At 42.2% G+C, this 21,448-nt stretch overlaps 1 protein-coding gene and 1 long non-coding RNA gene across 2 annotated transcripts in view; one reads left to right on the top strand and one right to left on the bottom strand.

Annotated features, from left to right (window-relative positions):
- fbn2b (fibrillin 2b) overlaps nt 1-21,448 on the top strand; it is a 73,987-nt gene that overhangs the window by 7,314 nt on the left and 45,225 nt on the right. The window contains exons 3-6 of the mRNA XM_044361414.1: nt 4,423-4,505; nt 4,669-4,776; nt 13,181-13,276; nt 13,962-14,057. Of these exons, the coding sequence (XP_044217349.1) occupies nt 4,423-4,505; nt 4,669-4,776; nt 13,181-13,276; nt 13,962-14,057 (383 nt within the window). The remainder of the gene's footprint in view (nt 1-4,422; nt 4,506-4,668; nt 4,777-13,180; nt 13,277-13,961; nt 14,058-21,448) is intronic.
- LOC122988801 lies at nt 4,319-19,846 on the bottom strand. Its single transcript, XR_006404891.1, has 3 exons — nt 19,678-19,846; nt 4,611-4,750; nt 4,319-4,477 (listed from the first exon to the last, which is right to left on the bottom strand). It is a non-coding gene; the product is annotated as an uncharacterized LOC122988801 (long non-coding RNA).

The raw sequence follows: 21,448 nt of genomic DNA, 5'->3' as shown, positions 1-21,448 counted from the left end.
AAATTAAATGCAGAACTTTAAAGAATTTTTCCATAGTGGTTCTGTTACTAGTTTAGAGTACCTCTTCCACCAACGTCTCCCTTATCACCATCTGGTTTTGGATCATTTTCTATACACTACATTCCTCTATCATCCCCACTCTTAGATCTGATAGGAGAGCAACAGGCCCAGGTGTTGCTAGAGGCAGCAATATGTAAGAGTTTTAGCCCCGAGGGGGATCAGATACCAGACAAGAGACCTTTGACCTATGACCATCACACTGACACACACATACATGGACACAGACACCTGACCTGGAGCCCTGGCAACTGTGAACTTTTGGTCTTTGTCTTTATGGAAACAAACTGTCTATAGTCATTTTCCATGCCTGTCCAGCGCTGCCCTTCCTTGTAGGTCAGTGGAGGCCGGCTGCTCTGGACTGCCTTAACCTCTGACCCTGTGGATTCCTGCATGTGGAGTAGACCCTCAGGCTACAGCCTCATAACATGATGATTTGGCACTTTCTAATTTTGTAACTCTCTTTGCTAAAAACCTAGATGAACCACAAAAAACTCAATGCTTTTCAAAAGTAGAAGAAAATTCATGCTAAAGGTTTAATACTGTATGTAGTTTTATATATATGTTTACTTGGCCCTCTCCATGTCCAAAAATCCCAATCAGACTGCTTCTTCCTTCGACTTTGAACTCTGGCCACTGTATCATTTTTTCTTCTATTCTTCATATTTCCCCTTGGATGAGGTGGCAGCCATTTTCCTTTTATTACAATTAATGGCAGTTAATGAGCAATCCACGGGCCGGGAGGCAACTTCAAAGGCTGAGACATGGCCACAGAAGAGTTAATCTCCTTTAGATTGAGCCCTGAGAACAGTAGGACATTTCAATATTGAAGAAAACCCCCGGGGCTTAAACTCCATTTTTTTATGCCTGTCTTTCATTCTGTTTTACTTCAGTTCGCCCTCTAAAGCCTCTTCTCTGTGAGAGACCAGGCACTGACCTGGAGGAAAGACAGAGAGAGAGAGAGAGAGAGAGAGAGAGAGAGAGAGAGAGAGAGAGAGGAGAGAGGAGAGAGAGAGAGGAAAGAGAGAGAGGAGAGAGAGGAGAGAGAGAGAGAGAGGAAGAACAACAAACTAGAACACCTCAGGGTCAGGCCCATATAATCCTTCATATATTAACATCCCCCAGGTCTGTAACAGTGAAAAATCTTAAATGCTTTGTGGAGAAATAGATCAGGGAAGTCGGATTCACTGCTCATTAAGTGATGGAATGCTGATGTCTCGCTCTTTGCATTACTGAAGTTTTTTCGAGTCCTTGTTCGGTTTGTGTGTTTGCCCCAGATATTCAACCCCCACCAAGGGTCTTATGCTGCTCTCTCCTTCGTTTCCATATCTGTTTTCCGCTCCCACTCCTCCTCCTGCTTCCTCTACTTCTCAACATAAACTTGTTTTGCTTTCCCTCCCACTGATCCCCTGTTCCTTTCCCACCGTCCTGTCTTCCCTCCTCCTAACCGCCATTCCTCTCACTTTCTTCACACTTTCTCTCTAATACCAATCCTTTGTTTGTGCAAATGTCCAAAAGAATCTGCCTTTCTCTCCTTCCTTATTTTTATCTTCCCTCTTCGTCTCACCACTAATTTTACCTACATAAATATCTCTCGTCTGCCTGTCCACCTGTTTGTCTGTCTCTCTGTTCCCTGTGCCATCTGGTAATGTGGTTGGAGGTGTGCTCTGCTCTCCGTCCATCAGAGATTCAAACCCCAGCTGTCATCTCCCTGGTGACAGCCAGGGGATACTTACGGATACTGTCTGGTGAGGAAGAGAGGGAGGTCATCTGTTTCACACAGGAGGAACATGAGAAGTTCATCAGAGCTAACACTTATTTTTTAATTTTAGATGTGGACTTTTAATTTACTGGTTTAATCAACTGAAAGCTTTACATTTCTGTTGTTTGTTGGCTAACAAAACTGCTTTTACAAAACAGCTTTGAGTGTCATATTGAGTTTTACTGCTATAGCGATCATGTGTGTCTTTTGATTTCACTACAGCACTAAAATGATTAGTAGATTAATCAGTTAGCCAATCAACAGAAAATTATTTAACAACAGTTTTGGTAATTGGTTAATCATTTAAATTGTTCGTCAAACCAAAAATGTAGAACAGTCGCTGGTTCTCAAACCTGTTGGGTTTGGGCTGCTTTTCTCAATTTACATCAACGTAAATGGATTACCTTCAGGCGCTGGACTGTTGGTTGGACAAAATAAGCAGTTTAAATCACTGACTGACTGACTCACTGAGTGATGAAGTTACACCATTGGTCAGTCGGCTCAGTGTTTGAATTTCCCCATTGGCTGTTGCTCTTTCAAAATGAATCGGTGTGAACAGTTTTTCTTGCGTCCTCAGTGGGTGTTTACAGTGGAGCCCTGAGTGCAGCTCACTTTCACTGGAGAATGAGCGCAGCCGCAAGATAAGTTTTAAAAACACATATTTACTGACCGAAGCGTCTCTCTCCTCTAACGGAGGCTCCCAACACTGGCAGGAGCGCCAACCCCTGGATACAAAGAGATGCGACAGATCCATTTTTACCAGCCTGCATGGCGGCTCGCAGCTAGTTAGTATGGCTAGCATCATTAGTATAGCTTTGCCGTGCTGTGTGTAGCCTATAGACTGTATAAAATAAGGTGTAGCTGCGGTGTTTCCAGTTTAACAGCACCATGCTGGGCAGGTGACAGGTATGTTTACAGTGTTTGTGTGCTCTGAAAGACATCACAAAGTCACACAGCTGACAGACTGTAAGCCTAGCATGCTAATTCTACGTAAACATATGGATGAGACCATATGTTTACAAACATCCGCAGATAGAAACGGATGAAAGGGCAGGGGGAGTTCACAGATAATAAGAATAGTTATAATTAAAATGAAAATAAGTTCTCTTTCAAATCAAACATCCAAAGATATGAGTGGAAAGTACTGTTTTTGCAACTGCATTTATACCCTTTTTTTTGACTCAAATGTTGCTCAACCATATCACGTGATGTGCTACTTCAGTACACTTTTAACAACAAATATTACTGGGACCACTACAGAAAATTGCAGATGAACATTTAATATCCAGGAATTCACATTATAGACACTACCACTGACTTGTAACAAATTGGCCACAATTTTGCACATTCACCATACACGATCCAGCCATATACTAGGTTTTGACCGAGTCCTGTTAAATCTGTCTCTTGCATGTCCCACAACTTTATGGAAGTGCAATAGTATTTACCTTGAGTATACTATTAAAGGCTTTATGAGTTGTTGTCTAATTTTACTAGTCCTTGGTTAGCATCTCAAAACACTGGGTAATCTAGCGTTACTTTAAACAGTCATAAATTATGTCCTGGGGACAGAAATTGTCTAAAGTGATGTGATCCCTGTCGCAAATGACTTTACCATGAGCATCTGGATCAGGCTTTATCCCAATATACCAAGCTGCGGTCCCTCAATTCTTAGTCATGCCAACAGCAAATGCAAACAACTAACCACCAACACAGATGACCACAGATATACCCGTCATTATACGCTTTGAAAGGTCACTAAGGATATCATTAGTACAACCACACAGTTGGAGTCCCTTCAGCTTGTTTAACAGCTTTATGCAGCGATTTCAGTCAAGTGCACACACTGACTCATGCACACTTCCTTATAGAACATGGATTTTGGGTCTTAAGATTGATGCATGTTTGGAATTTTAGTCTGTTTTTAAATAAACTGAGTTATAAGTGGGTGTGTAATTATTCATGAATGATAAAATCTGAAGTGTTCTTCCCATTAGCTTGTAAGGCAGCTGCAGACCTCTGTCCCACTGCATGTTTATGCGTGTGTTTGTGCGTGTGTGAGCAGAGCCAGTCATTTCTAGATGTGGTTTAGCCATTTCCTCAGAGGAAAGCTTTGTGGCTAACCTGCCAGGCCAATCAAGCACTCCACAAGCTGTGATGACTCTTACATCTGTCAGACAGGGTCAAAGTTCGCTGTAGGCTCACCACTAGTAAGATTTAGAGCTGACTGAGGGGTGGGCAGTGACGGGGAGCAGCATTGGATATTTGCCAGAGAACAGGGCAGCCAGGCATGGAATCTGAGAGAAAGGAGGACTTTATACATCCTGTTTAAACTCAGCCTTAGATGAAAACAAAATGCTACTCCTCATGTTGTAGGCTCCTCGCATTTCCTTCCCCCACCTCCCCTCTCTGAGAATACCTTCATCCATCACTCGAGAAGGCTTTGTATCAAAGTTTGTTTTGTTTATAGGCCATGGAGGTCTTGGGCAGCTCAGAAAATAACTCATAACTCTGTGTATTTATTTTAGGGATTTTACTTAAAATATGTTTGGGAGGTCTGGGTGAGTAGTGAGTTTGTTTATTCTTCTCTTTGTCTTCGTCAGGCCCAATGTGTGTGGCTCTCGCTTCCATTCATATTGCTGTCCAGGCTGGAAGACTCTGCCAGGAGGGAACCAGTGTATTGTTCGTAAGTTCCTCCATCCTTAAATCCTATTTAATACAATATAATAAAGCCCATAATAATTCTGTTGATGTCATTATCGTTGGCTGAAGGCATGAAAAATGAACAAACCAATTGAATTCCCTCTCCTCTTCTCTCCTCTCCTCTCCACTCCTCTCCCTCTCTTCAGCAATTTGCAGGAATTCATGTGGCGATGGCTTCTGCTCCAGACCCAACATGTGTACCTGTTCAAACGGTCAGCTTTCTCCCAGCTGTGGAGCAGGAACAGGAGCAGGAGGTCAGTAACAGTCACACTCATCACACACACATACAGTAAACCACCAACCCTGCTAGTGCCGAAACAATTAGTCGATTAGTCAATCAATGGAAAAACAATCAGCAACTATTTTTTCTTGAAGCAAAAATACCAAACATTCCCCAGTTCTGGCTTTTAAAATTGTACGGATTTGCTGCTTTTCTATGTCTTCTGTGATAGTACATTGGATGTTTTCAGGTTCTTGCCAAAAAACATTTGATGATGTAACCTTAGGCTTTACTCAAGTTATGATTGGCATTTTCCACTATTTTCTAACATTTTATGGACCTAATGTTGACTCAATTAATTGAGAAAATAATTGCAGATTAATTGATAATGAAAACTATCCATAGCTGCTGCCCCAAACAAATAATGTATTTATCTGTTCTCTGAAGCTACAGCTAGTTATCTTAGCTTAGCACAAAGAATGGAAACAAGGGGAAACAGCTAGCCTTACTCTATCCAATGGTAACTAAAAACACCTCTAAATGGAGATGGGACAAGGTGATCTCATGGGATGGTATATAAATAGCATGCCACTTTTAAGGACATTTCGCATTTCATGTCTAAGCATTTTAAGCTTTTCGTGTGTCATTTAAAAGTTCAATGTGTAAGAATTGGCCACCTGATCCTAACAAATAGGGGGCAGCATATCATTGGTTAGGGTATGGGAAAGACAGGGCCGCTGCTAGCCACTTGGGTGGCCTAAGCATAGCAGTAGTGCAATCTTCTTCTATTTTCATTATCAGTGTTACCAGTAAGAAAACCAGGACTATACAGAGACCAGAACTTTACAATTACAGTATATATTGCACTATAAAACTACCAATAGAACTGGCAAAAAAAAAAACCCACTCACAAATATGTGGAAGTGCAATCTTCTTCAATGAAATAAACTGAAGAATTATATTTATTACATATGTTATATTTATTATATTATATTATATTTTCATCAATGTTACCATTATTGTTAAAATAAATAAATACAGATATTAGTCACACGTAATTTTGTGATTTTAAGTGATTTTGGGGACACTGTACAAGAATGAAGTTTTGACTATTTAAATTTCCCCAAATTATGCAAAAACACATTTTTCCAAACTAAGTATTGTATTATAACCAAAAGGGACCATTGATGTATGAAGTGATTTTGGGGACACTACACTGTATAAGACTGAAGCTATTGAATATTTCAAATTCAAAGTTCAAATCTGTTAATATATTTCCAACTTTACTGAGGTGCTGTTTGGTGCCCGCTCCAGCACTTGGTGCCCTGTGCACAGTGTGTGATATGTGTTTATGTAGCGGTGACATTGGGCATGATCAAGATATGGGTTAAAATGATCAGTAAAATGTGGTAAAAATGTCCTGACATGACTGTAAAAATGTCTGGTTAAACCTGCAGTGCAGAACTTTTACATATAAATTAACATCCGTTACATTTAAGCCCTTGCCAAATGAATTGACACAATGCTTTGATTGATTAAGCCTATCACTGCCAGATAAATCTCTCTGTATTTCACAGTATACCGGAGTGTTTTAATCTGGTGTCGGGTTTGACATTCCCGCGCTAGCAGGATGAATGCATACTGCACATGTTCTATGGGCAGAACATGCACACTAAAGACTTCTGCTGGCTGAGTGGCTAACTTCCAGTTGGCTCTTTGCAACTTGAATGGGGATAAAACAATTTAATAGTGGGGTTCCAAATGTTTCCAAATGTTATCAGACCAAATGGATCAAATTCTGATGAAATGAGTCATTTCACAGGAGTTGTGTGACGCTCAAAACAATTTATCCACCGTTTTACAGCCACAACAGTAGCGGCAAGCATCAACAGTGTTTTTGTAATTACTCTCACTGCCAGAAGGGGGAGACAAAAGTCCCGCACTCTAGCTTTAAAATGTCCTGACATGACAGTAAAAATGTCCGGTTAGTGGTCTTGAACAGTGCTCTCCTGCTGCTTTTGCAACTTTTTGCCAACTATCTAGCCCAACCCGCCTCCTCCTAATAAGGCAAAATCACCTTCTTCTTCCTCTGTTGTTAAATAGCGGTTGGCAAACAGCTTTTATGTGCATTACCACCATCCTCTGGATTGGAGTTTGGATCAGAATGATTTCTATACTATTACATTAAATTCTCCTATTAAGTCCTGTGTTTTCTAAAAATCTGAAAATAGCCCTGTACACTCCTTTGCAACATTTAAAAATCAATCAATATAATAGAAAGTCACATTATATTGACATCATCTGAAATGCATCACTTCCCTGTCACTCAAATGTAACTATAGGTTGTTTTTGGCAACTGAATTTATGACCTAAATGGCGTGAAATTACACACGAAAAACAAAAAATACGTAGTCATAACACACAAAATGACTTAGAAATTGGCTTGTTATTCATAGGCCACTTGGTGATACCAGACGGGGTGGGAGCAATGATTTCCTGGAGTCTCTCCTAGTTGCCTGGCAACTGCTTCCAGCCAAGAAATAGTCTGGCACATAACCTCCCGTAAAATGGTGAACTGTCTTTTTACACTGTGGGTTTGGTTTTATACGGACAAGACAAACAAGAAGTAACATGTTGATTTAGTGAGCTTTAGAAGTGCAGGTAGGTGGGTTTTGTTACTTTTGGACAGAGCCAGTCTAGCTGTTTCCCACTGTTTCCAGTCTTTGAGCTAAGCTAAGCTAAGTGGCTGTTTGCTGAAGCGTTATATTTCACACAGAGACATGAGTGGCATCAATCTTCTCATCTAAGTCTCAGCTAGAAAGCGCATAAGCATATTTTCTAAATTGTCAAAATGTTCATTTAGAAGCCAACTCCCTAAAGCCTGAGCTATAGTGTCCATCAGTCTTGTACAATCTATTCAGATAATACTAAATTCCAACACACATGGCGCTACTTTTTCTGTGTATACGACTGAGGCAGCAGGGTTGCATAGTTGTATAGCTTTCATTTAGCTTGAGATTGAAGCTTTTTGCTGATAAGCATTAAAGATTTGGCCTACTGGTCACCTTATCCAATTGCTTACTGTACATATACTAACTGTACATGGATTGGCAAAATAGTCCAGTAGATTGTTATTGTATGTCTAGAAATAGTATATTCCTATTATTCTTCCGAATGGCCTTGAGCATTTCTTCACTCTACTGTGTGATTCTATTAAATGGCTCAAACCACTGACAAAATGGTATTGCCTGTTACACTGAGCAGTTTCAATTCCTACTCATGCAATTGCCAAACTATTTCCCAAATTTAATGGGCCCACCCTTCTCATATGGGAGCCAGAATCGTACTGTAGCCAGTGTAATAGTAGTGTGTGGCGTTCCAGGCCTGCGCTAAAGCCTGCAGGTCACAGGGTTTGTCAGGATTAAAGCAGAGAGTCTGGCTGCCCCAGCTCAGTCTGCTGGGCTTAGTTACAGACCACTTAGGATGTGTGTGTGTATGTGGAATGGAGTGAGGTGTTTTACCTCACATGCAGAGTGTGTGAAATTATTCATTAGTGATATAAGTGCACTGTGTACAAGGTTTAAATATGAAGTTAATATGTGCAGGACATGCCGAAAAATATTGTTTTAAGCACCACTTTGGGAACATGCAAAGTATGTGTCAATGTGTGTATTCAGTAGCATGCAATGTGTTCAGCTTCACTGCTTTAGTAGGTCAAAGTCAGCTTGTCAGTCACGCCTGGCCCCTGCCAGACCCTTTACACATGCTCACATTCCATTAAGCCCACTAACACACACATTTTCACATGCACAACTGCACGCACAGACAGACACACAGACATCCATAGAAACTCATTCAGACAGACATACAGAAATGCCTACATGCGCGCACACACACACAGTAAGCATCTGTTGGCTGCGACCCAGAGGTGTAAAACAGGATCTGTTCCAGTCATAAGTAAGGACGACCCTTAGAGGAAGGGCATGGGTGCAGAAAAACAGCCTCTGCCCTGTATGGGAGGATACACACAGATCTCCTGCAGAGTCAGTCCTTTGGCAAAAGCTATGAAGTCATGTTCCTTTGGGGGACGAAATGCGCAGAATGTGAAGTGATAAATTAGAGCGAATGGTTAGCAGAGCTGGACTAAACTGATCGTCACACTCTATGATTTTCAGCTTTCCTCTGTAGGGATTTATGGTGGCTTTTCTACAAGTTTACAGGCAGTGGAGAGGCAGGAGAGGAAGCTACTGAGATGTGATTGGTTTAACCAGAGACAACTTTATTGTTCTATGATTAGTAGATAGGAAAGATGTTTTAATGGTCTGTTAGAGCCGTGTGTTTCACTGCGAAAAACCTTCCCCTGGCCTCTTAGGCAGCTTTAATGAAAGTCAGAGGTCAAACAGCTTTATGACCTGAGATAAACTTACCCTCCATCAGTTTACTGAATGCTGTGGAGTGACCCCTAAGTAATCATACAGGCCACTGTGTTTGTTAAAGCTTAGCAACCTCCTCTATCAATTATTGATCTCAAACATGAAGGTATAATCCCTCCAACCTATCATGTAACCCATGTAACCCATTTGATATTTAGTTATAAAGTTTTGTTTTGTTTCGACTTCCCACAGAGCCATACTCATTGGGTTAGTTGTATTTAACAAATTAGAAAAGTTGAAAACTGTTTTCACAACATTATCTGTCTCATAGGCTTTAGGCACATACACCTAATTGTAGATCTTGTCTTTCCAAAAGTCCCACATTTTGCCATTGGAGAGAGTCCACCATTTAACAGGATAATTCAGTGCAGTTGGAAACAAATTGCAGCTCCATGGAGATCTGTTTGGAAACGCCAATTTCCTCTGCCTTAATTATACAGCCTGATTCTAGCACCCTGGTTCGCTGGTTTATAGATAGCATCTTTATGTCTCGCATCTTGCCTGTGGAATGCAGAGGTTTAAATAAATCAGCAACACATTTGCGACTTTCTACATATTATCACATGTCTGCGATTATTGTTGTATCCGGACAGATGGTCGTCTATGATTTTTTTTAATGATTCCTCCTGGAATCTTCACTGGTTGCCAGTTAACAATATAAGCAGGATAGCCTGGTGGGCATTTGAGAAATGTACACATTTCCAGGAATAGGAAAGTAAAAATCTTTGCAAAAGCCAAGGTGGCTTTGTAACTGCATGAGTCACTTTTACTGATAACCTAGAGATACATGTCAGTTCCCAGGCAACAAGGGTTCACGCTGTAAGTCACCCTTGTAATAAACTCACTAACAGTGTAGGGCAGAGCAGCTGTGCTGAGGATCACATAGGGTCATCTTTATAACCTTGTCTTCCCATAACCATAATTATGAAATCATTACCACTGACATTCTCGCCCTAATGCTGAGAAACAGCTGTCTTTAGACTGAAAGGCCTCCATTGGCTATTGTAAAGGGGCATTAGTGAGCCCTGGGAAAGGAGAGAAGGTCCTTTTTAATTAGAAGCCATGCTGTTAACACAAAGTTCATCTTTGCAGACTGCAAAGTAATGCCCTGTCTTGTTAGGCATGAGGTTTATAGGCAAATAAATTGGTCTAATTTACCCAGAAAATTAATAATAAGTGTGAATTTCAGAGTTAACTCCATTGAAAACACAGGACTGTGAGTTTCCCAGAATGGAAAGAAATCTTCTGACTTTCAACTTGACTTGACAACATCTCAAGCAACCTTGTATATCACTGCATCAGCCATCCATGCTGAAACTGAGGCTGACTTGTCACTGGTCCTTGTGGTGTGTGTAAATCAGGACAAAACACAACTATAAAACTCCTCAGTTTTCCATCAGACACACATGTGCTTGCACACACACTCACACATTCAGCACACAAACCGGGACTTCCTGTGTTTCGCAGCCTCTCGTAAAAAACACCCAGATGTGAGCAGCTCACCAACGACACTACCAGAATATAGAGGTGCATTGTGGTGCTGCAAAGCTACACCCAGCCTCATTGCTCAAGAGACTCTGAGTGAGACTATGAGTCAAGAGACTCACTCGCACATCCCCCAACCCTGTTGCTCTGCACCATACAGTCTTTGCTCTGCACGTGCAGCTTTCCAGGCACGGGTCATTGGGGCAAACCATCTCTCTCCACCTGTGTAGAATGAAGTGCCACGAGGAGGGGGGAGCGAGAGGCGAAGTTAGCCAGTGAGATCATCTCCTTCTGTCTCCAAATGTGCTTGTTTGCTTCCCTTTCCTCCTCCTCCTCCTCCTCCTCCTCCCTCTCCTCCTCCTCTTCCTATCTAGTTCCTGTGACAAAGAAAACACATGACACTAACTGACTCTATGACCGGTACCCGCAATGTTTCTCCATCTCGTTAGTGCCTGTCCCATCTTCCTCTGTTGCTGAGGGCAGAGAGTTCAGAAGCACTTACTGCTGTATCTTCTGTCCCACCAGCCCTAGCCAAAGTCTTTCCCCATGCTTCCTTGACCTATTTAGAAACATTTTTTGTGGGGTGGGGGGAACTGAAAAATGGAGGAGTTTACCGAAGTTGCCCTCAGTTTTGGGGGAGTCTGAGTTGCGGCACGCTGGAACGATTTCCTCCACGGTTTGTTCCACGGCAAGGAAAACTGTAATCATTCACTGCAATCATTATTCATGTTTTCAAGCTGAGGTTGAAACCTGAGAGGAAGACCTGACCCATCTCTTGTGAGACTGAATGAGAGGAAAGGAGAGAAAAAGAGACAGCGCACTAATACACTAACCTAGAAACCCAGCCTACTCCAGAGTCCCAAACTATTTGCTTAATTTATCACCATATGTTGCCATGAGACACAATCCAGACAAAAAGTAGATTCTGCCAGATCTGTACATACAGTCTGCCAAGTGTTGTGCACGAGAAAGTTAACTGGAATTCCTTCTAGACTTTAGAGGCATTAAATACATGGAGCGAATGAAAGTTTTGTTGATGAATTACACCGTAGTCTTAATTACGCATGGTCCCCATCCAAGAGCCGTCCTATCTGACTCATGTAACTGAAGTCTATGCTGCATGAGCTGCCGGTAAGGCAGGCGTGGGTGATTACAATGAAAAGCTACCTAAGAGTATATTCACTCATCATGACTAACACAAGTCATATTTACCGTGTTTGGGTACAGTCAGAAATAAGTGGGTGGATTAAAGTGGCTGAAATGCCTCCTGTTGGCAAGTGTGCAAACTCAGAAAGTCTCATTTGACAAAGTCAGCTACAGGGAAGCTCAGTCATTTCCCCTCTGCTGCTCCGTGCTGCATGCCAGCAATGTTGAAGAGTGAAAGAGACATAAACAGACAGATGGAGAGAGAGAGAGAGATAAAGAGAGAGAGGAAATTAATGTTGACCTTGCGATTAAGATATAGAAAGAAGAGCATGAGAGGCGCAGAGGGAATAGGGAAAAGTGGAGGAAGGAAGAAAAATGAAAGCGCAGGGAGACTAAAGGACAATAAAATATCCTCTTGAGCCTGGATGAAAGTAAAAAGAGGATGCAAGGAAACAGTAAGAGAATACAGTCTGCTGACATCCAGCGCTGTAGGTGTCTTCTCTTCTCTTGTGTTGGGTAAAAGGCTGCCTCAGCTGTGAGTTGCCTGCCTGCCAGGAACACCAATTAGTTTACCTCATGAAAGCTGCTGATACGTTTGAGACTGTCAGATTGGAGCTCTTACACTCTGGCATAGCAGTCTGCCAGCCAGGAGGGTCCTGCTTCATATATAACCATACTACCACAACACTGATGGTCTGTTTACTATTCAACGTTGCTCCCTTTCTCTCTCTTACATCGGCCCCTCTGTGCATCCTGTTATGTTTGAATTTTTTTTTTTTTTTTTTTTTGCAGTTGGACCAAAATTTTCTTTCCCCCTCTCTCTTAGCCCCCTCACCCAGTTTCCCTCTCCTCTCAGCAAATTCCTGACTGACTGACTGTAGCATACAGCTGGCTCGACTTATTGCCTACCCCCAGTCCGCTTGATTAGTTTGGTTTCTTGGCCTGAGGGTCTTTGATCCTTGTCTGTTGATCTAAAGCTGCGAAAGAAACACCAGTGCTGTGCAAACCCAACTGAAGTGGAAAGAGCCTCTTAATGTGTTAAAGTGACCATACTTATTTAACACTCAGTTTGGAAACAACTCTGTATGTGCTTTTAAATTGGGTAATAGCATAATGAAGCAACCAGTCAATCGATTAACTGTCTCATTTCTTATAGAAGGTTTGGTTGATAATATCATAAAAGCTGTTGTAAATAGTAAAACCTTTTCAATGAAAGAGTAATGATGTTAACTTTCATCGTTTTATTTGTTTTGCAGTAATGTAAGAGCTTGTGTTATTTGATAAAACATGGGATGTGAAGGCCTGTTGTTCATTTTCAAAGTGCCACCTAACCATCACCCTTATTTCTGCCTCTTTTGTTCCTCTCCCCTACAGTTCAGTCCTGTAACGTCAGGTGTATGAATGGAGGCTCCTGCGCAGAGGACTCTTGCTCCTGCCCGAAGGGCTACACAGGCAACCACTGTGGACAGCGTGAGTGCAAGCCGCTGCAGAGTCAGCACACCTGGGTGTGAATGTGTGTGTGGGGGTGATTACACAGTGTCGGTCCTTATAACTATAGTATATACTGTAGTTATGGCCAAAGATTCAGGAAAATAGAAAGGTGATGGAAATTCTGTATATTGTCCTCATTTTAATGGAATTCCTGCACCATTCTGTCACTGTTTCTTTATATTTGGACCTCATAAATATGCAGCAACAATATAAATTGTTGGGTTGATGACACTATGGGTCACCATTGGTTCAGCTTGCATGTACAATAAAAAACACAATACACTGGAACATTGCCACATCCATCAAATCTGTCACGTCATACATTTTTCCATTCCTAGCCCAAATACTGGGAAGGCTGACTATATTTTAAAAAAAGTGGTACTATAATTTGGGGGTTAGAGAAAATATTAAAGTGAGGCATGAAGTGAAGAGAGTTGATGCTATTGTCTAAAGGATTAATGTCAGCGAAAATCCTCACATATGTTTGCAATACAAAAATACCAAATGTGTGTATGCGTTTGTGATTCAAGTGACTGAAAGGCAAAGTCATTTGAAGCTTAATGAAAGATGTCTGTTTGAGAGAGAGAGAAAGAAAGAATGCAAAGTGTGAGTGGGTGTGAAGAGTGTAATTCTGTGTGATTCACTTTCCTTTTGTCTCCTGTAGCTGTGTGTGAGAATGGCTGCCAGAACGGTGGGCGCTGCATTGGGCCCAACAGATGTGCCTGCGTCTATGGTTTCACTGGCCCGCAGTGTGAGAGAGGTGAGATCTCATTCTCATTCTTATGTTGATACAGTATGTTTTGATGTCTTTTTTTCAGCTCAGTTTGTATTGATATGACATAGTCTTGCTTGGTATTTTAGTGGGGAAGCTAGAGGGTGCGGAAACAATGCACGGGGAAATTGCAGTATTTTTAATTTAATCGTTTTGGTTTGTTTTGATCATTGATCCAAAAGAGCATGAAATATAAAGGGTCAGGTGATCAGCAGTATTGTAAACTCAACTATTTTGCCATACCTTTGTAGGAGAGAAATCAAAGGCAAACAATATAGCTATTAAACTGTCCAGTGTAAGCATCCCTTTGATTTTGCAGATTAGATCAGTTTAAACTGATTATATCATTAACTTGATTTAACTTGAGCTATCATACTTAAGGCAGTTGAGGATGCACACAGTTTTATGTACTATGCATTGAGGGATTATAACTTTTTCAGAAAACTCACTTTTGGTTTCAACTCCAAATGTGTGATTTAGATGTTACTTGCTTAATTTGGCTCAAATGTGGTTTTACAACCTGTGTGACCATCTGCCTGTGTTCTTTGTCCTGTTGAATTCTCAGCATATAACTAGGTATTTAAAATGTTATGTTATGACCCGGCTCTTAGGCCAAAACAAATACGGGACACACCATGATAATATTTAAATAAAAGATATTTTATTGAATCCAAATTAAACCAAATCTAACCAAATTAAAGAACTAAAGGTAAAGCATAGGGTGTGGATATCAGTAACATCAGTGGTTTATGGTATGCATGAGTGTAAGATGTGTGTGTGTGCGTGTGTTGCAGGGTGCAAAACAAAGGCATAAGAATAACTTAAAATAGCATATTCAACCAAACAAACGGATGCCTGAAGGGGAAGGGGAAAGGGAGACAGAGAGAGAGAAATGCTCTGCAGCCAGGCTTAAATAACCTGGAACACCCTGGGGTCCCCAGGTGTTCTAAGTTACCCTAATGATCCACCTGCAGGGCAAACAAATAGACAGGTGAACCACAAAGCAATGCAAAATGACTCAGGGCTCATCACACTGCTCCCCACAAAAATAATTTCACAATATACACAATAAACTCAACAGTGAGCAACAGCTACCCATACCTGGAACTGGATCCTGGAAGCAAATTAAGAGGGAGAGAGAACGCAGAACAGAAACAGGCATTGATAGAAACCCCAAAGTTGGCCTAGAAAATTAACAAATTAACACAAGGGACAAAGCATCTGCCACAATATTATCTGTGCCCTTAATATGTCTGATATCCAACCAATATACCTGGAGCAACAGAGACCAGAGCACCAGCCTCTGGCCACTGGCCTATCCCCTAGGCCAATGTAAACTTCAAAATACTGTAAGGCCCAAATCAGAGCCAGAGCCTCCTTCTCAATCACTGAATAGTTACGCTTGTAGGAACTGAATTTCCTTGAAAAGTAGCAAACAGGTCTATCAATGCCATCTTCACCTTCCTGCAACAAAACTGTGCCAGCAGCCACGTTACTGGCATCCAGCTGGAGCTTGAAAGGATCATTCAGACGTGGTGCAGCCAGAACAGGGGCCAAACACAACAAGGTTTTGACATTCTCAAATGCACTCTGACACTTGGGGGACCACACAAATTTCGCTGTACTTTTATTCAGGTCAGTTAATGGTGAAACCATTGTGGAAAAGTTCCTGCAAAAACCACGATAATAAGCATACCAGATCTTTCTTAGCAGTGGGGGGAGCATACTCCTCCACTGCTTGCACCTTTTTACATACAGGACGCACCTGACCCTGCCTGACCACTCTGCCAAGATACGTCACTGTCGCCTTGAAAAACTGACACTTGGCCAGATTGACAGTGAGATGCGCCTTGGCCAAGCGATCAAACAGAGCTCTAATCCGCTGAACATGTGCATCCCACAAATTGCTGTAAATCATCACATTGTCTAAATAGACCACGCACCCCTCCAACCCCGAGACAGTCATGTTCATCAGACGCTGGAATGTTGCTGGCACATTCCTAAGCCTGAAACTCATGACTGTATACTCATACAGCCCAGACGGAGTAATGAAAACCGAGATTTCACATGCACGCGCAGAGAGTGTGACCTGCCAATACCCTTTCAACAAATCACATTTACTCACAAATTTTGCAGGACCCACTTGATCTATGCAGTCTTCCATGTGCGGCAGCGGAAAAGAATCAGGCTAAGTGATGTTATTTGCTTTGTAGCAGTAATTGCAAAAACGTGGAGTTTTGTCTGATTTTTCCACAAGCAGAGTGGGAGATGCCCAACTACAGGAGGAAGGCACAGCAATGTTATTTATCAAAATAAACTTCACCTCAGCACCTACCACCTTATGTTTTTCAGATGATACTCTGTAAAAAACACTGCTGAATTGGTTTAGTTTCCCCAACATCAATATCATGTTCCAGTTAATGAGTGCAAGACAGTGTATCCCCAAACAAAAAGGGAGATTCGTTAATCAGGTCAACCAATTCACTACGCCTGGACACGGGCAAATACCCCAACCACGCATCCAAATTATGCATTGATTCAGAATTTTTTAACCAGCCACACACAATAGGATCATCCAAGCTTCAGGCGTCCTCTCCACCATGCACTGTGTCCAGGGCACCTGACTTGGCTCCCACCAAAAGAGCAGGACTAATCTGCTCCTCAGAACCCCCTACGCACAGTTCAGTAGCCTCAGACACAGTACGGAAGTAATACGGCTTCAACAAACTTACATGTCATAGCTGAGTAGCTTTCCTGCAGTCAGAAGTTGCAATGACATTTTTGTTCAGGCAATTTTATTCACAATAAATTTTGCCTGAAACAGAACTCACAATAGGGAGAAGAGCCAAAACCTGATCTCCAGGGCTAAACACATGATGCTCCGCGGTCATGAAGTTCTTTCATTTTTGATTGTGACTTGCCAATTTCTTATGTGCTAACTCACCCGCTCTGTAAAGGCGCTGCATGAATCCATTCACATAATCCAAAAGATTTACAGGCAGGTCAGCCTCTTTCCAATCTGCCTGTAAAACTGCAAGTGGGCCATGGACAGTGTGCCCCAACATGAGGTTGTTTGGGCTGAACCCCAGGCCAGCAGACTTAATGTTCTGGTTCAGCTTCCCTGTGAGTTGACAGGTATGGCACGCTCTGATGTAAGCAGCTACATTATGCTTTAACTGAGGCCAAAAAAAGTACTGTAAAATGCAGTTTTACATTTTATACACACCAAGATGTCCCGCTTGGTCTTGAGACACCTTCAAAACCACGTCACTGAATTTACTTGGCACGACAACCTGAAAAATTGCATTACCAAGAAAGTCACCATCACAGGGCACCCACTTTCTCTGCAATAGGTCTCCCTGGACAAAGTAACCATAAGCAGCGTCTCTTATTTTTTCAACCAGCCAAGCCTCATCCCACAAAGCAGACAGATATGGATCAGCCTTCTGACTCTTCAACCATTCCTCCCTCGAAACAGATGAAGATCAGATAGCGAAATCACATGGTGTGCAGGCACCATAACTTTACTGCACCCTGAAACAGGCAGGTCAGGAGCAGACACTTTATGGCTCTGTACACGCGTCATGGCACAAATTGGAAAACCCCTGGCAATCCCCAGACCACTCTCATCCGGCTCCCCAGATGCTAGCGGCTTGGAAATAACCACAGGAGATGGCGGCACATGAGCCCACACAGCCCCGCCAGCCAGGCCATTGCCCAAAATCATAACCACATCATCAAATGGCATCATGGTGCACACCCCGGCAGGAACAATGCCCTGTACAAGCTCACAATCCAGCAAAATATAATGGTTTGGCACAGGCATTAAGCCCAGCTCCATACCCTTCATCAGTACAAAATTCCCTGTTTCTGTAACAGGTGAAAAAGGCAGTATGAGTGTCTAGCACCTGTGTCATGCAATACTTTAATCGTAACATGTTTGCCACTACCAACCAATGGCACTACAGCGTCAGCAATGAACGGCTCAAAACCCTAACCATCACTTAGGTCCACATATACTGGTTTTGTTTCTGAAACTGTGTGATGGCGAATGACGCCTAACTTATGACTTTAACAGTGGACACTGATCCTTCCAATGACCCTCCCCATGACATTAATTACACACTCTGGCAACCTCAGGTCTGCAGGCCTACACGAGGGACCAGGCTTCAAAAATTTTGCACCACCGAAGGAATTACCATAGCTGTTATCCCCACCTTTCCAACCCCCCCCAGAGCACGTATCTGAAAAACTACCCCTATGCATCAAAATCAGCCAATTCAGCTGCTTTAAGCGCAGTGGAGGGCTTCTGCTCATTCACATAAGTGGCAATGGATAGCATTTTTAAACTGTTATGGCACAATCAGCTCACAAAGTCTGTCAAAAGTATCAACTTTGGCAGTTGCACACCAACAGTGATAATGGGACGCCAAATCACAGACAAACTCCACATTTGTTTGCTTTTCGCCCTTTACTCAATCCCTGAATTTCTGGTGATACGCTTCAGGGACCAACTCGTATGCTTTTAATACAGCTGACTTCACCTTACTTATCATAATCCAAATCATCTTCAGCACATACAGCTGAATACGCTTCCTGAGCCAATTTTTCGCATCTGCAACATGTTCAAAAAGAGTGGAAAAAGTATCAGGGTCTTACCCATTAAATTTCGGCACCAAACACAAATTAGCCACAACATCAACACCACCCGGTGCTGAGCCAACAGAAGCAGAATCCTCCATACTAGACCCCCCTGGAGAAAGCTTGCATTCGATTAACTGCAACTTGGACTGCTCTAGCTCCAATTTCATTTTCTCTGTGTTTTGCCCAATTTTCTCCAACTCAAGTTGCTTCTCAAACTCAAATTATTTCTTCCTTTCGTTCTCCTTATTCTCCATGTCCACTTTTAACCATAACTTCTCTTGCTCAAACTAGAGAGCTAACAATTCTTTCTGCTGCTCAAAAGTCAAACCAGCTGTAGGTACAACTGCTGACAGACACTGGCATTGGCACTGGCTCTGCCACGACTAGCACAGATCACTTTTCTTTAACATACCTCATTCAAGATGACAAAACCTCATCTCTAATCACATCCTTACATTTTTTCTCTACAACAATAATGCCATAATGGTCAGTATTATACTAACTGCTCCTTTTCACAGCCATTTACAAATGCCACTGTAGGTGCATGAAAAAACCCTGACATGGAAGTCATAATTACAAATTACTGATACAGAGAGTAACGTGTTCACTGCCAGACAAGCACTTGGACAAATGACTAACTCCAACAGAGAATTTTCCCCTAACTACCTAACCAAAAACTTAATAAAAACTCACCCCTAGTCTTCGTGTGGCTTGCGACAGGTATTTATGAACTGATAACCAGTGGACTTGTAAAGCGACCTGCAAGCAGACAACCCCACAAAATCATGTGGATGTGCCCCTAAGACAGCTGTCTGAAAACAATTGACACCAACCACATCACCACCACCACACTACAAAAAAACAAACAAACAAACAAACAAAAAACAAAGGAACGCAGTCCAAAGAGGAAATGCCACTACAGCCTAATGGGTACTACTCTGTATACAGAGTTATCAAGACTTACCTTCTGAACAGCACACAACAATCTGACACCAGGCCAGAAACCAATGCTTCCAGAGAAAAAAAAACACATGTTGAATATTCCAAAAACCAGAAACCAGAGCTTAACCAGAACCACTCTGGCAAACAAAGTACACAGCCAAAACCAGCCCACAGCTGGACCAAATCACCTAATCAGCTGCACAATCACACCATGCACCCAACTGCTACTCAAGGTACAACCTAACTTTCTAACAAAGCAACCTAAATGGACGAGCCCCCAAATTTATTTTGACCCAGCTCTTAGGCCACAACAAGAAGGAGACACACCATGATAACGATTAAACAAAAGATATTTTATTAAATCCAAAGTAAGGAAAATCAAAACCAAATTAAAGAACTAAAGCTAAAGCATGGGGTGTGGATATCAGTAACATCAGTGGTTTATGGTGTGCATGAGTGTAAGGTGTGTGTGTGTGTGTGTGTGTGTGTGTGTGTGTGTGTGTGTGTGTGTGTGTGTGTGTGTGTGTGTGTGTGTGTGTGTGTGTGTGTGTGTGTGTGTGTGTGTGTGTGTGTGTGTGTGTGTGTGTTGTAAGGTGCAAAACAAAGGCATAAGAATAATTGAAAATAAAACCAAAACCAAACAAACGGGTGCCTGAAGGGGAAAGGGAGAGAGAGCTGCAGCAGCCACGTGGCAGAGTTGCAGACAGAGAGAGAGATGCTCTGCAGCCAGGCTTAAATAACCTGGAAACACCCCGGGGCCCCCAGGTGTTCAAGGTTACTCTAATGATCCACCTGCAGGGTAAACAAAGAGACAGGTGAACCACATAGCAATGCAAGATGACTCAGGGGTCATCACAGTTATCATAACTAATAATAATAATAGCCACTACCACTGTTTAAAAATAGCTCAGATTTTTTAAGCCTTCTTTGAATGGAATCTAATTGTACTGTGAATAAAATAGCCTTTATAAAGCTTTGGAGACAAACCAGCCAGGATCTTATTGGCCAGGAGATGGACACCAAGCACTGAGATGGGAGGGGTGGCAGACCATGGTGGGACCCTGCCCTTTTTTATCAATACACTCCCTGCCCACACATACACAAGTGTTGGGGAAAATATCGAACCAGGAAGGCTTTGATGTTTCCATGTGGTCATGAGTGGTGTTCCTATCAGCTCAGACTTGCTTTGTTAATTCGTTACTTCAGTGCTTGGTGAGCATTCAGGCTCCTCTAATGTGGATGACTTCATACAGTTAGCTCAGGCAGACAGTGGGTGTTGGTCTCCTGAGCCTTGAACAGAAGTCTCTGGTATGTGTGTGGTGGGAAATGATGGCAGGGTGTTGGGAGTAGGTGGTGTAGTCCACTGGCAGAAAAAATGTCTGAATTGATGGCTGCACTTAATTTCTGCTCACCTTAGTTCACCTTTCAGAGTAGGACAGTAATCTTAAACATGTAGTTTCTCTACATTACCTTTCCTTGACCCTCACCTTCCACCTCTTTTCCTCCCCTCCTGCTGTGACCTGCACTGAGGTAGAGGAAAGTGCCTGGCCTGAAATTTTACAACCTCATTCATCTCAGCATTTTTTCTGCATTCCTTTTTCTACCTAGATATATATATCTATGCATGTGTAAAAAATTCTACAAACCCTCCTCCTCATTCTCCTTTATCTTCGTTTCTCCAGTGTTCCTCTGTCCTGCTCTCCTCTTTTCTTCCCTATGACTTTGGCTACAACTTCATCGAATTCTATAACTTTTCTAGTCACCATCCCTCATCCCATTTCTCCATGAAACTC

Source organism: Thunnus albacares, chromosome 9 (assembly GCF_914725855.1).
Source record: "Thunnus albacares chromosome 9, fThuAlb1.1, whole genome shotgun sequence".
In the NCBI taxonomy this organism is placed as follows: domain Eukaryota; kingdom Metazoa; phylum Chordata; class Actinopteri; order Scombriformes; family Scombridae; genus Thunnus; species Thunnus albacares.
Note: the sequence above shows the minus strand (reverse complement) of the source record. Positions and strands in the feature narration are given on the sequence as shown.